Raw genomic sequence first — 15,390 nt, 5'->3', positions numbered from 1 at the left:
AATGGTGTAATCGTTCGTTCAGGAATGAGACCCCAGCCTGTCACACGTAGTCGGAATGCCAACGGGATTATATTCTTCTCCAAAAAAATAAAAATTATAATAGAAAAATAAATGCCCACCACGAAACAATGAACAAATACTAAACTGAAGAAATTTACAAAAATCATTATTTGAAAATAAAAATGTGAGTATACAATCTGAACAATATATATCTTCGACAATTTTTTCCCATCATTTATCCCACTACAGCACTGAATATGATATACTTACATTTATATTCGAATATCAATTATTTTACACAGGTATGTAAACATCTTGGTATTTTAAAAATTGTTATAAGAGCATGTGTGAACTGCCCATTAAGATAATGTGCCTGAAAATTACCCAAGAGCCTTTAGTGCAATGTCACAGTGTTGGAGGGCAGTAACCAACAGAAATGAGAATACATGCTCATTGGTGACCACGATGATGGCTGACGGGTAACAGAGCAGACCCAGGCAGCTCGGCTCATTCAAGGCACTTCTGATGACCTACAACTCTATATCCTCATGAGACTGCTGAAACAATTTTGACGGGAATCTTGTAGGTAGATCAAATTACCAGTGTAACCCCCTTTGTGACAACATAACTCCCAATGTAAACACCCAATGTAACAATGTAACATCCATTTAAACTATGCAATGTCCTCTCTTCCAGAGCTGGTAACTCTGAATGGCCCAGACACGAAAGGTCTGAGGGACCCTTTCCCTGCAAATGAGAAAGAGCTACAGCCAAATATCCTACAGTAAAAGAGATTGAGAATCATATAAAAAACAGAAATGGGCAGACTTTTACATTGTAGCATTTGCCGCATTTCTTAATAACCATAAAAAAAAGACGTGTGAAGAGAAGGCACTTGGTGTGTGCTCAAACCAGCTGTTCTTTCAGGATTCTCACAGTACATGAGGCCAGAACCCAGGCCAGCATCAGCACGGGGTCCCTGGGGTCTAGTGCTGCTCGATAAGCCTTCCTCTCTGGGAGGTTTTTCTCAGCAGCTTCCTGTAGTCATACGGGTTGTCCTCACTTTGACTCTCTGTAGAGGGCATTCTGGGAAAAGAGTGTCTGTGGACAGGGCAGAAGAGATAAAGCTCAACTCGGCAAACAGGAAATGATCAGAGACCAGCAGATACAGAAAGGAAAGACAACAAAGAACGCGGGAGCATAAGAGCTGTTCTTGTTTACGTATGCCTGTATCTTTACCATCACGTGCACCAACACATATATCACTGTCTATGAGTATTCCACGCAATATAGAAACGTTTGTGCAGGTCAGATGGACAGGAGATCCAGTTTGTGTGAGTCTAGGTGTGTATGTGTGTCTCATATGTGTCAGAATTTCAGCAAGCTCACCTGTTTTCTTTTGGGGGCTTGGGCGTGTCTGTCTTTGGGACATCAGACAGTGTTCTCTCAGTGGACCACCTCCTGTCTCCAGAGACTCCCAGCTCGGCAGACGGGCATGTCTCGCTGGGCATTGCGGTCTTACTGCTGCTCAGAGCCTGGTAGTAGTGGTCATCAATATCCAGCAGCTTCTTTGGACTGGCGAGTAAAGTCAGACATGCTAGGGTCAGTTTGGGCGTTAGCCGGCTGCAGAACAGCTGTGCTGATGCAGAATGTAGGGAGTGCCTGCAAGGCTCAGACAAAGGCAGTCAGGCTATGTTGTTCTGCTGCCTGTCTCTGCCTGGCATAGCACTGCTGTCCAGGAAGTGCTAATAACTGACCACAGTGGGGCACAGTTGGGAGCAGGCTTGACTCTCTGGCCCAGATCACACTCGGAGTTCTCAGAGATCACGAGAGTGGGTGGCCCTGTGTAGTGGCCCTGTGTAGTGGCCCTGTGCAGAGTCCCTGTGCAGTGTCCCTGTGTAGTGGCCCTGTGCAGAGTCCCTGTGCAGTGTCCCTGTGGAGTGTCCCTGTGCAGTGTCCCTGTGCAGAGTCCCTGTGCAGAGTCCCTGTGCAGAGTCCCTGTGTGGAGTCCCTGTACAGTCCCTGTGCAGAGTCCCTGTACAGTCCCTGTGCAGAGACTCTGTACAGTCCCTGTGCAGAGTCCCTGTGCAGAGTCCCTGTACAGTCCCTGTGCAGAGTCTTTGTGCAGAGTCCCTGTACAGTCTCTGTGCAGTCACTGTGCAGAGTCCCTGCCTGCTCCTTTCCAGTCACAGTGTCGGGTAGGGGTTTCCCGTCACCGGGCTCCCATTACTAGGGGAGTTATGTAATGGGAAACAGTAAAATATACGGCTGGCAAGCCCCAGTGCTCCTGCTTGGTTATCAGGCTCTGAATCAGCCTTACATCACCCAGGCATGGACATAGCTCCCAGGACAGGGCTGGACACCCTCGTTATCCCCCCTCTCCCTCACTACTGCCACGAAGAGCTCCCTCTCCCCCTCAAACTCTTTATCCGTCTCTCTCTCCAGTTCTGTCTCTCTCTTGTTTCTCTCCCCACTGAATAGCTCCTACTGTCTCTCAGTCCCTGTCTCTCTCTCTCCCCGCCTCTCTTTCTCCCTGTCTGTCTCTCTCTCACCTTGTCTCTTCAATCCTAACAGGAGCTGAGCTGGTAGAACGTTAGCTGACCTTCTCATTTTTAATGATGCATGTAAATGGCTTCTGTCCATCCTCATTTTTATACATGTGAAAATTATTGCACCGGATGTCTAGAGAGCCTGTTTTGATGTGTGTGTGTGTGTGTGTGTGTGTGGTCCTTGCCTCTTTCTCACACTGCTATGATGAAACTCTTTACCTGTCTACTGGTTTTTTACTACAAATCTGCCACTCAAACACATTTTGCAGCTCTGCATGAAGACCTGTTTCACCTGCGACCACTACACAGGATTCAAATGAGACAGAAACAAGTACAAACCAACACAAAACCAACGTTTGTGAAACCTCATTTCATGACATTTCAATTATATGAAATATATTATTTATACACAACGTGTATTGGATAAGATTTATGAGATTACTGCAGTACAAGTCTAGCTGTTTTTCCACAGGTGTTTAAAAGATTGTTTAACTCAGTGTCTCAAAACTAACTAAACTTCCACAGTTTAACTGCATAGTGGATTCACATGGTGCACAAAGCAAACACCACACTCAAAACAAAACAAACATCCACAATAAAAAGCCTCCAAAAATAACTGACTGGTACTAAATAGTCACTTACACACTCAATAAATTCTAGATACACATAAAACAGCCCCTGTTCGAGACTGGGAATATAAATTAAAAAGTTAAGTTTATTGGATCATTAGATAAACATTATGTCTGTGGAGACATTTGTTTTCATGTCATAATTTTTTGTTTCCAAGCAGTTATAAGGAAAGTGTTTAAAGCTGCTGGGCTATTGGTACGGACCCTCCTGTCCCTCCCCCACTGAGCCTGACTTCATCTCTCTGCCGTCCAATCAACATGCGGCTGACAACACCTCAGAGCTGTGAGAACACCTCAGTGACACAATGTCAAATCCATTACCTCTGCTTCCGTGGCCTCTTTTTGTCCTCTTTTACGGACCGCTGCGAAAATATAAACAGAGGCAGACCACTGAGTTACTGAAGGACAAACAGAGTGGAAGAATTCATGCTGGCAGTGCCGCAGCGTTATTGGTGTAGAGTGTGGGCCCACGTGGATGAGGGTGTAGTAGGTGGAGTCCTCTGGTGTGTTCAGCGTCTTGGGCTTCTGGGCTCGACGAGGCGTCCGTGTCAGCTTCATGTCAGCTGTGGAGGACAGAGGACAACACAAACACATCAGACTAAAAACACCATGGTAACATCCTCATTGGGGTTTCCCCTTGTAGAAGATACTCACTTGTTTCCTAAACCTTTGTTAGGCAGATAGAGAGCAATACCTAAATATCCTTAAATGAAGTAGGAAGGTGAGGGGGCCCCTGCTAGGACACTCTTTTACCTCATAGCCCCTGCTGGGGAATCCTATTACCTCACAGCCTCTGCTGAGAAAGCTTATTACCTCAGCCCCTGGTTAGAAACCCTATATACCTCACAGCCCCTGCTGAGAATCCCTATTACCTCACAGCCCCTGCTGAGAAACCCTGTTGCTTCATGGCCATTACTAGCAAACCTTGTTGTTTCACATCCCTGAGCCATATTTATTGTTCCGAACTAAAAAATAACTGAAAAATGGGGCCCATATTTGCACTTGAGCATCAGAACTCTGATGTCCTTTTTCAGCCCCCCTGTCAATACTGCTTAGTCCAGTGGCCCCAGTTAACCCATTCGTTCCCAGTTTCATTACAGGGCTCTATCAGAACAGGTAAGCTGGTCACACCATTCACTGGGCTCTGGTCAACTCATTATAAAGCTTTGTAAGTGTGTCTGTTTTTTAGTGTGCTTGTTATTTATTGAGTGTGTCATCAATTTTGTGTGTGTGTGTGTGTGTGTGTGAAGGTCTTTTTAATTATTTCCAGATCAAACCCTACCCTTAGGTTACTGACATCATGAAGAGAACGCATGAATGTGTTCTTTGATCTGTTGTCAGTTTGCCTCCATGCATCCTGTCTGTCCTGACGTGTGTCCTGTCTGTCCTGACGTGCGTCCTGTCTGTCCTGACGTGCATCCAGTCTTCCCTGATGTAAAACATTCAATGTCCACCAGACTTTAGCGGATGTGGGAAGGGAAAGTTTATCATGTTTATTGAACATTCTCCTCAAAAGGTCATCTGTAATTTTGCACTGCTCGGAGGAATAAAGCCAATTTAAGGTTCTTATATTAACGCTTGGCGTAATTGCAGAAGCACTTTCTCATGAAACATGATTAGCATTTTATGACCTTTTGTATAAAGAGAAATGTGATTGCCATTCAAAAGGGCATTTTGCATTTCTCAGGGAAAGCAACAGTAATAAAGTCTAATTATCATTGTTTATTTTTATTAATATTTAACTAGACCTTTTCAGGACATCCCGTAACTATGATAAATTAACACCCGATTTTCTTTTTAAGAATTTCAGTTGAAAAACTACAATTTATAGAACTTGCAAACCAGTGCAATGCAAAACAGAAAGGTCAGCCTTGCTTCAGAACCTCCTGTGTGTGGGTCTCGCTAGCAACGTGGAATGCTTTGTTCTGTACCAGGGCGTGATATTAAGGAGGAACATGGAGATTTGCTGCAGACCCGAAACTGTGCTGTTCACAGAAGAACAATAAAGCAAAACAGAACACTACCGCAGGCGGTGACACACAGTGACAGCGCACACACACATACACACCCACTGACAAAATCAGTGCTTTACCTGTGCACCAAATAGAATGTTTGAGAACACTATGTGTTCACAGTGGATGAGATCAACAAACATATGGACTTATCAATTTCTTCCTCATATATACACATACACACACACACACACACACACACACACACACACACACACACACACACACACACACACACACACACACACACACACACACACACACACACACACACACACACACACACACTTTCTGTCTCTACTCTCATGATGCTCCTTCTCTTTTATCTCTCATCTTCCCAAAATAATTCCATCATCTGAACAAATCAAATGAACAGCAGACCTATACAATGGAGAAACTTACTGATGACTCGTCTAGGCTCTGGGTTTCCTGCTTTTGACACTTGATGCCTGTATTTTATACGATCAGACAGCAGTACAGAACGAAACAGCAACAGAGAGAAAAAAACCCAAAACAAAACGCTAGCACTTTTGATAAAAGCCTCCAGGCAGGGGGTCGAGCAGCACTGGCTGAGCGTGAAGATGTCTCCACACGTGCTGACGCGTCCAGTATTTACACGAGTGTGAAGATGTCTCCACACGTGCTGACGTGTCCAGTGAGCGTGAAGATGTCTCCACACGTGCTGACGCGTCCAGTATTTACACGAGCGTGAAGATGTCTCCGCACCTGTCAATGCATCCAGCATTTACATGAACATGAAAATGTCTCCGCACCCGTCAATGCGTCCAGCACTTACACAAGCGTGAAGATGTCTCCACACCTGTCAACGCGTCCAGCATTAACACGAGCGTGAAGATGTCTCCACACCTGTCAACGTGTCCAGCACTTACACGAGCGTGAAGATGTCTCCGCACCTGCTGACGCTTCCAGCACTTACACAAGCGCGAAGATGTCTCCACACCTGTCAACGCGTCCAGCATTTACATGAGCGTGAAGATGTCTCCACACCTGTCAACGTGTCCAGCACTTACACGAGCGTGAAGATGTCTCCGCACCTGCTGACACTTCCAGCACTTACACAAGCGCGAAGTCGTCTCTGTACCTGCCGACGAGTCCAGCACTTATAAGAGCACGAGGACGTCTCCGCACAAGCTGACGCGTCCAGCACTTAAACGAGCATGAAGACGTCTCCGCACCTGCCGAAGCCTTTAGCACTTACACAAGTGTGAGGACACCTCCACACCTGTCAACATGTCCAACAATTACACGAGTACCGGTCCAGGAAGAGGCACGCGAGCGGGGCTGTAAGACGTACAGCTCAGTGGAGGGTACGCCTCTGCACATGTGGGCAGAGAGATGTGAGAGGGCCGAAAGGACAACGTGAAAATCCACTGTGGCTTACACGCGGTGGGGCCACCTGTGTTACGGCAGCCCGGTATAAAGGAGGGTGTCTGAGTGCTCAGCTGATTTCACAGCAGCTTTCTGGGTTTATCAACAATTCAAATTGAAGAGATAGTAATAATGCAAATAAATAAACTTCAGGCGTATGTGTTGAGTGTACTGTAAAAGACGTAAACCCCCAAGCCGTGGTCTTCACCTGACTGCTCCGGCTCTGAGTCCACGGGGCCCCTTGGGGTCTGGCCCCTCACAAACAGGCCTTTGCTGGTGGGGTCGAGCTGACGTGCCTGTATGATCACATTCAGCTTCTGCTGCAGAGCCAGGTAGTCCTCAGAGAGGCTGCTTATCTAAACACAACGAGCACAAAGAGAAATGTCACATGCACCAAAAGGAAACTGTACCATGTGTCAGAACAGTTGACACCATTTAGCTTCCTGGATCCCCAGGGGCAGTGCATGTGAAGGCCAGTACCGAAGAGACTCTTACTATCGTTAAATTACAGTTCCTCCTTTCTGGAAAAATCGTCTTGGTCATGAATAAGAATATGACTCACTGACCAGTGATTTATTTTGACCTTTATATTGTAAGGGTAAGGTTGCTAAGCAGTATGTGTGTGTTCGTGCGTGCATGTGTGCGTGTGTGTGTGTGTTTTAAGCTTCTGGGCTTAAGTGCCTTGACACTAGGTCCAAATGGCTGTAATCAGAGCCATGATCACAACATGTCTCTGCTGGTATCAAGTCCCTCAGGAGGCCATCAGGCTCTAGATGTGAAGATCCGGTTTTGGATATGGGGCCCTAATTGACAGGCAAACTGCTTTGTGATATACAAAGCACAGATCACCTGCTGTGAAAACCTCTCTACTTCCTCCTCTTCCCTCTGTGCCGTGGCCTTCAGGTTCTTCCTGCCCTTGTAGCCCCTGAAGTTGCTTTGGATCTTCACAGCTGCTTGCTCTTCATCGTACCCTTCCTCCTCAGTCTTCTCGTCACGCTTGTGCTGAACATCTGTGACCTCCAGGTCTTCCCCCTTCTCCTCAGTCACACCCTCGTCTCCTCCTTTTTGCGCTCTCAGCCGCTTCCTCTCCTGGTGGCCTCGGAAGTTGCTCTGCAGGGCAGTGGCCGCTCGGTCCTCATCTGCCCCCACCTGGTAGCTGCCAGCCTGATCCGTTCTTGCTTCTGGATCAGTTGGAGCCCCCTGGTCTACAGGCAGTGGATCAACAACATTCTTTCCAGTTTTCCTTTGGGGAATCTTCCCTTCCTCCTGCAGCTTCTTGCGCTCTTTGTGACCCCGGAAGTTACTTTGGAGGACCACGGCTGCTTTGGCCTCGTCTTCCTGCCCCTCAGCTGCTGGCCCCTCCCCCGTCTCCCCTGGCACTTCGCCCACTGATTCCTTTTCCTCAGCTGGGGAACTTGTGGCTTTCTTCTCCCTGGCTGGAAGCTTCCCTTCCTCCTGTAGTCTCTTGCGTTCTTTGTGGCCCCTGAAGTTGCTCTGGAGGACCGTGGCTGCTTTAGACTCTTGTTCCGGATCTTCTTCCTCATCTCCCCCAGCCAGGACGCCAGGCCCATCCGCATCGTCTTCAGTTCCCATCAAAGGACCAGCAAGCTCGTCTCCAGACAGGTTCTTGTTCCGTTCTGTTCCGTTGCTCTGGAGAACTACAGCGGTCTTTTCATCAGCGGCGTCTGGGTCTGCTCCTTCACTCTCCTTGGCTGGATCTGCAGAGGCTGGTGACATCTCCTCTTTTACAACTCCCTCTTCCGGCACTTTCTCCCTTTGCATGGCTTCCCTAAAAGGACACAGTGCGGTATCATTAGTAGGATAGTTTAACCGTTTAAGCGGTGTCCCACTGAGAGGGCTGTCATAACTGAAGTCACATACTTTTTCTTTCTGAAACTCTTCCTGTCTCTTTGTCCTCGGTACTGCGCCTGGATCTTGGCTGCTGCTTTGATCTTCTCGTCCAGTAACTCCTTGTGCAGTTTTCTTGCCAGGAACCCTCGGCACACTGTCCACAGGGGAGAGGGACTGTCGTGAGAGTGCAGTTTAGAAGCCAAGTGGAGAACACGGTTACCTCAACTATGGGACCAGCTGCTTTATTTGGTTGGAAATACTCTCACTGCTCTTACCAGCTTGAAACTGGATTAAAATGGTGTCAGTCTTGGCTTTGTTTCTGTCATCAGTGACTTGTCTTCTCACTTTGTGTCCTCTATATGCTAGAAGATGAAGACAGAACATTTTAAGTGCTATTTATGCCTGTCTTGCCCTTAAATAGAAGTAACCATAAATGAAAAAAAAAATCTTTTAACTCTGATTGATATGGATAAATCACATTCATTATTGTATTTTGCTGCTGTTGGGTCCTTGATAATGTAGCATTATAAGTGCCTTTGAGTGTTTTACTGGGACCCAGACATGAACAGATCATCAGACCCCTCACCTGATTGCAGCACCACTGCACTTTGCTCTCTCCTCTCCAGAACCTTCTGGAAGCGTCGGAAGGCCAGCCAGCCACGCACGCACGCCTGCGTCAGGACAATCCGGTCTAATATGTGTCTGATCATCAGGTTCAGGTGCTCCACGTGGTAGTACTTCAGAAAGACCTAAATGACAACAGCAACAAAGAACAGGTTCAGATAGATGTGTCTCGATTCCATACAATTTACACTTACTTAAATCTAAATCCCCCAGGTGAACTATAAAAGCAACCTTGCATTTGGAACTAGACAGACTGTAAAAAAACATCTTTGGTCTGCATCAGGGTTTGGAGGGGTCAGTGAACCTTTGATTTCCCTAGAACCCAGTTCTCCAGCTTGGCCTTCTCCAGAACAGCCACACACGCCTCGGGGCTCACGGCTGGTTCCTCATTTGCTCGAAAAGCCAGGATGGAGTACCTGTAGACACAGAACAGCAATGTTGTTAGCAATAGTAACAGTACAGTGTTTTTCTCTGTTCTCTGAATATGGAGTAGACAGACCAAACATGGTTAATCTGAACAATATTCAAAATATTCTTCTCTGGTGCAGTGTGTGTTCACAAAAGGTCAGTAAAGGATATTCCATGTCAGTGTTTCCCAATCCCAAGTGATCCCTGTTCTACACTGTTAAGTAGTTTCTCCTTAATATAATTCCACTAATCAGCAAGACCTTCTGAAATGGACTGAGCTGGGTACACAGTTGAAATCAAGTTTTAATTAACAGTCTCTGATCCAGAAACCTCCAAATTATGCACATGGAGTTGGTGTGTGAGTCAGTGTGGGCTATGTTTTGTCGACGTGACTCGCCTCTTGATGAAGTTTGCAAAGAGGATCCGGTGAGAGTAGCCCAACCGGCGGATCTTAGCCGTCTCCAGGACACCAGTGTATCGGAGCTGGATCAGAACCTTCTCCCTGTCAAACTTATGGGCCTGGCGATCGTTGTTGGGCTTAATACAGCGGACAAAGTGGGGCTGTCCAGCCACCATCTTAGAGAGCAGGTCCATCAGTGAATACTGCACCAAGCAATGACAGCATAGTTTAAAAGGTACTGATACACACATATACTTCTATACGCACACATACCAATATACTGAGATATACATATAAAACAACAATCTGATATACACATTAAACATGCATCATAATTAGATTTTAAAAATGTATCACATATTATATGAAAAAGATGATATAAAACAAATGTAGTAAATATAAAGTAACAAGTTCAATTTCATGTCTATATCTTAGCTCCCTGGATCATTACATGGAATGAGCCAGAGTGAAACTGACCCAAACCTGCAGTAACAGAAATAAATAATCACATCATGAGAATGCAGGGTAGAGTAATAGTTCTCACTCTGAAGTAGGAGGCCACTGTCTGAGTCCTCATGTTAGTGGTCTCTCTAGGATGACGTGTACTCCCCCCTCTCTGTGGACACAAGAAGTGTTCAGCTCATTGAAGAACTACCAGCAATGAGGGGAAAGGTAAGAGTCTAACTTCATCCCAATGACAGCAACGAACATAATGTGAGTTTCTGATTAAGGTGCAGGAGAGGAGACGCATTTGAACACGCAGTGTGGACCCACAAACACTGTGTCCAGCTCACGAGTCTGAGCAAACTAAGACCACGACGTGTGGGTGTGATGGAAAGAAACACTCCCTCACCCTCACTGAAATTACCACCACAGCTTCTGCGTCTTACTTCTGAAAATACCTTTTGTCCCTTTTCATTTGTTATATGTCTTTTCTGACAGTATGTTCTAGTATAACATTAAAAAGTACACTACACAAGTAAATGCGCAATTATCTCACCACATATAACACAGCACACACTAACCTGCAAGTATTAACTATGCCAAGGCCGTTCTATACAATACATCACTCACAAAGTGAATGTTCAGGCTAGGAACACTGGCGCAGGTGCCCTTATCTACACTACAGAAACAATGGGCAGAATCTTTGATGTGAAATTTCTAAAGAGAATGACTCACTATGCAAATGCATGGAAATGCATTCAGAATCTCATCAAAGACCGAGCATTTCAATATGTATTAAGTCTCAATTAGTTCCATGCAAAGAACTCAAGACAGCAAAGACTTAAATGTACATCAGTGTTTTCTCCTAGACTCCTAGGAGGGCCCTTTGTAGCCAAAGGCTACTGTAGAGAATGTTATTCATTTGTAGTACAGTAACTGTAAGTTTTTATCTGTGTGCAGTGGCACAATAAACTGTATGCACACTTTGCATGTGAAAAAAGGAATTTACAATCTTAATTAATTGTTTTATGCAGACTCCAGGTTTTCCCTAAATGGCAATGTTTTTTGTAGGCACTCACAACACAGGAAGCGCCTGGGATTGGAATGAATACGTGCATGTACACGTGTGCAGACATGTGGGCACAGAGGTGTACAAACACACAGACACACACACACACACACACACACACACACACACACACACACACACACACACACACACACACACACACACACACACACACAAACACACACACTGACATAGCAAAACAAATGGTGTAAGTGGAACAGGCCACCTGCATTTCCACCAGGAGACTCATCTACATGCGGACAGTGGACAGACATTGAATCGTGGGTTATTACATCACTGAGGGGGAAGACAACATCATTCCCATCTGTACTCACCATGGAGAGCACAAGGGGGGTGTAAAAATCAGACAGACAGGAAGAGAGGAAAAGACAGAAAGAGGGGTCGATGGAAAGAGGGGTAGAGAGGTACAGGAGAAGAACTGAATGTCAAAATGAGAGAAACATCACCGTGCACTGCAGGTGTGAGAGAGGGGAGGGGTTTAATCAGAATGCAGGGAGCACTACCTTGCTGAAGTTCATAGTGTGCTGAGGCGTGCGTGTCCCCGGGCGACCCGTCCCAGGTAACTTGCCCTTGGTGTGAGCCAGATGACCTGGACAGGAAGAGTGAATAATAGAGTCAGAGCAATGACCACTGAAACGGACTTGCCTAACGGACTTGAAACGGACAGAAAGCCACCGATATAAGATATATGCTGCTTCCCAAGATTCCTGAATAAATGAATGCAGACAGGTCTACCACCCATTTCAAGGACACCCATGTCAAATGCATCAAGGTGAAAGGCCTTTCAATAGGACTATCAGACACCGGCAGCCAGCAGGACACAATGCAGCTCCAATCACCGGAGAAATCAGCACAGGCCCCTGCGGATCAGAACACATCTCACCAAGCAGGGCATAGCAAGGGGAGGTAGGATGGAAGGAGAGAGAGAAACCAGGATAGAATCAGAGAGAACCAGAAGGAAAAAGAGAGATAAAAGATGAAGATGGAGAGAGAGAGAGATAGAGAGAGAGAGAGAGAGAGAGAGAGAGAGAGAGAGAGAGAGAGAGAGAGAGAGAGAGAGAGAGAGAGAGAGAGACCAGCACACCTCAGAGCCCTAGCTACCGATAACCTACAACATGCTCGCAGAGCCATTACAGACATAATTTAATCCCAGACTTCACAAGTGGTTACAGTGTGCCCGGATCAGCCGGGCCACCTGCTTGGCCAGGGCGCGGTACTCACTCGGTAGGGGCCAGCTTTTCACCATGAAAGGGTGGCCAGTACCAAACAGCTGATGCACTGGAAGAAGTGAAATGACCTGTTTGTTTCTGGCTCAGTATCAAGACCAACAGAATAAGCAGTTGTAGTAACCGCAGGTAACATGCAGCATCCGTTCATGAGATCAGGTTCCGCTGTGGGATTCAGCAGACCATCGACCAAACAAACACGGCATAGCGCATTAAAACTAACAGTGTTTACTGACAGACTCACTGTAAGGTGAAACTAATTACTGTAGCTCTACAGATGAAGTCACTGTATAGCTTGGTAATGGATCTCATTAATGAAAATAAAGGAATGTCCACAGTGGATAAATAAAGTTAGAGGAATATATGGATCTACCTAAGTGAAACTAAATCACACTTCAGGTATTCATATGGATTATGTGTGAACAGCAAAATTTGCTCAAACATGTAATTCAAGGAAGTCGAACAGTGCCGGGTTGAATGAGTCCAAATGGCTGAGTGTGCAGGTACCTGTTTTGGTGAGTGGGTGGGTGACCAGTTTGCGGACCAGCTCGTTCTCCGAGGACCTCAGTAGCAACACCACGTCTGCAGCCACGCTGTCCCGGTTCTTCGCCAGGAAGCCGGCGGCGTTATAAATCACCTGATCAAATATATTTAAGCAAAAGAGCTAGTTTCATGTTTTATAGACACACACACACACACACACACACACACACACACACACACACACACAGAGAGAGAAAACACCTTTTTGTTTTACTCCATTCCACAGTTCTTTAGTTTGATTTAAAGCAATAATTCAGCATGGATACCTTTCCAGCATAATGACTGATTCCAAATCCAAGATTAACCCTCTTTGGTCGCCAGAAGCTCTTAGACTTCAGGTTGTCCTCAAATTTTTCTGGAAGAAAAAAAAAAAACTACAATAACACATTTAATTTGTTTTCATTTAATTTCCATCTTTAAATCCTTAATACCCACACATTCATTTTCTGTTGCACTGATCTATGAATATTCATACAGTTCATCCAGTGTAGCCAGACAGTGGAGAGCAAGAAAAGGCACTTAATTATTCACATGACAAGTCAAGTTGCCACGGTGAGCCTTTCTCTTCAGGAGAAACAACTGCCCATACAGCCTGGCCATACAGTCTGATCAGAGGTGGAAAGAGTACTAAAAATTTGTAATTGAGTAAAAGTATCATTACTTTGCCTAAAATCTACTCAGAGTAAAAGTAAAATTACCCATCTCAAAATTTACTCGAGTAAAAGTACAAAATTACTTTATTTAAAATGTAATTTGAGTAAAAGTTACTTAGTTACTTTCAGTTATTTAATGCATGGATGAATCATGAACCAAATTCAGCACAAGTTGTTTTAATCAACTTCAAAGCGTATTTAAGTGCACATCCACACTTGCAAAAGATCAGCTGGGCTCAGGAACATACTTCCTCACAGCACAAGGACAGTCACAACCTGTACCATAAAGTGCAAACTATTTTCAGTCCTATTGTCCAACGGACAACACTATGATAAGAATAAAGAAATTTAAATTACAAATTATTCAAAAAACAAAATGCACACAAAATTAAGTGCCCACAAGATGCCACAAATCAAACTAAAATGCAACAGGATTCCACTACTCACAATAAAATGCCCACAGGATCCCACATCAAAAATAAAAAAATGCTCATAGGATCCCACAATTTAAAAGTAAGTGCTCACAGGATCCAACTATTCAAAATACAGTGCCCACCGGATCCCACTATTCACAATAAAATGCCCACAGGTTGCCACAGCTCAAAATAAAATATAAAATGACCACAGGATCCCACATCTCAAAATAAAACAAAATACAGGATTCCACTATTTAAAATGCTCACAGGATCCAACTATTCAAAATACAGTGCCCACAGGATTCCACTTTTCACAATAAAATGTACACAGGATCCCACAGAACCTGATAGATAGAAGATTTAAAGATAGAACAATCTCATCCTTTTGGAAGTAAGTGCACCAGATTATGACCTGATTATGAGACAATGGAAAGGGCGCGCGCAGGGCAAGGCCACGCAATTGGCCTTCAGTTCTGGGACTCAGAAGTTAACATTTCTGCCCGCATTTAATTTTTCGCCATCTATATTTTTTTTACTCAGTAATGTGAGGGCGTTCAAAAGTAGTAAAGTAAAACTACTTGGGTCAAAATGTACTCAAGTAAAAGTAAAAATTACATATTTCAAAAACTACTCAGAAAATTACAAATTACTCATAAAAGTACTTAATTACAGTAATGTGAGTAAATGTAATTAGTTACTTTCCACCCCTGAGCCTGATGAACGATTTCCTTCCCTAGCTGTGTTACTGTACATATGGGCGGGCCTCTTATGTCTTGTATGTGTCAGACATGGGGATGCTTGGTCATGTGACACCCTCACAGTGCTCCGTAGTTGACAACGCAATGCAATGTGATAAGTGATGGGACCGTGTGTGTGTGTGTGTGTGTGTGTCTTATGCAGGTAGTCAGGCTGATCAATGGTTGTCACTCATGCTGGATCCCCAGGTACTCTTCTTTCTGTACTAAACTTCCTCTGCGTGCGGCTAGGCTCAGCTGGACCTCAACCATCTTCCCTCAAGACACAAAGAAGGCATGCATCGAGACTCTGTCCTGGCAACAAGCTGGTGCTATGGACTTCTGGTGGTCCGCACAGCTGGGTCACTGGCTGTCTTCAAACACAGGATGAACTCTGACCTCATCTCTGAGTAGTCAAACAC

At 45.1% G+C, this 15,390-nt stretch overlaps 1 protein-coding gene across 1 annotated transcript in view; it reads right to left on the bottom strand.

Annotated features, from left to right (window-relative positions):
- Positions 1 to 124: 124 nt before the first annotated feature.
- The window catches only part of myo3a (myosin IIIA), a 59,148-nt gene continuing 43,882 nt past the window's right edge, over positions 125 to 15,390 (bottom strand). The window contains exons 21-35 of the mRNA XM_076971507.1: positions 13,432 to 13,520; positions 13,130 to 13,259; positions 11,900 to 11,985; positions 10,407 to 10,478; positions 9,860 to 10,065; positions 9,359 to 9,470; positions 9,017 to 9,179; positions 8,706 to 8,792; positions 8,461 to 8,584; positions 7,429 to 8,368; positions 6,788 to 6,935; positions 3,650 to 3,741; positions 3,500 to 3,540; positions 1,390 to 1,575; positions 125 to 1,101 (exon numbers count right to left, since the gene is read on the bottom strand). Of these exons, the coding sequence (XP_076827622.1) occupies positions 987 to 1,101; positions 1,390 to 1,575; positions 3,500 to 3,540; positions 3,650 to 3,741; positions 6,788 to 6,935; positions 7,429 to 8,368; positions 8,461 to 8,584; positions 8,706 to 8,792; positions 9,017 to 9,179; positions 9,359 to 9,470; positions 9,860 to 10,065; positions 10,407 to 10,478; positions 11,900 to 11,985; positions 13,130 to 13,259; positions 13,432 to 13,520 (2,591 nt within the window). The 3' untranslated portion in view covers positions 125 to 986. The remainder of the gene's footprint in view (positions 1,102 to 1,389; positions 1,576 to 3,499; positions 3,541 to 3,649; positions 3,742 to 6,787; positions 6,936 to 7,428; positions 8,369 to 8,460; positions 8,585 to 8,705; positions 8,793 to 9,016; positions 9,180 to 9,358; positions 9,471 to 9,859; positions 10,066 to 10,406; positions 10,479 to 11,899; positions 11,986 to 13,129; positions 13,260 to 13,431; positions 13,521 to 15,390) is intronic.

The sequence above is a fragment of the Brachyhypopomus gauderio genome, chromosome 13, assembly GCF_052324685.1.
Source record: "Brachyhypopomus gauderio isolate BG-103 chromosome 13, BGAUD_0.2, whole genome shotgun sequence".
Lineage (NCBI taxonomy): Eukaryota > Metazoa > Chordata > Actinopteri > Gymnotiformes > Hypopomidae > Brachyhypopomus > Brachyhypopomus gauderio.
This window is presented reverse-complemented; position numbering and strand designations above follow the sequence as displayed.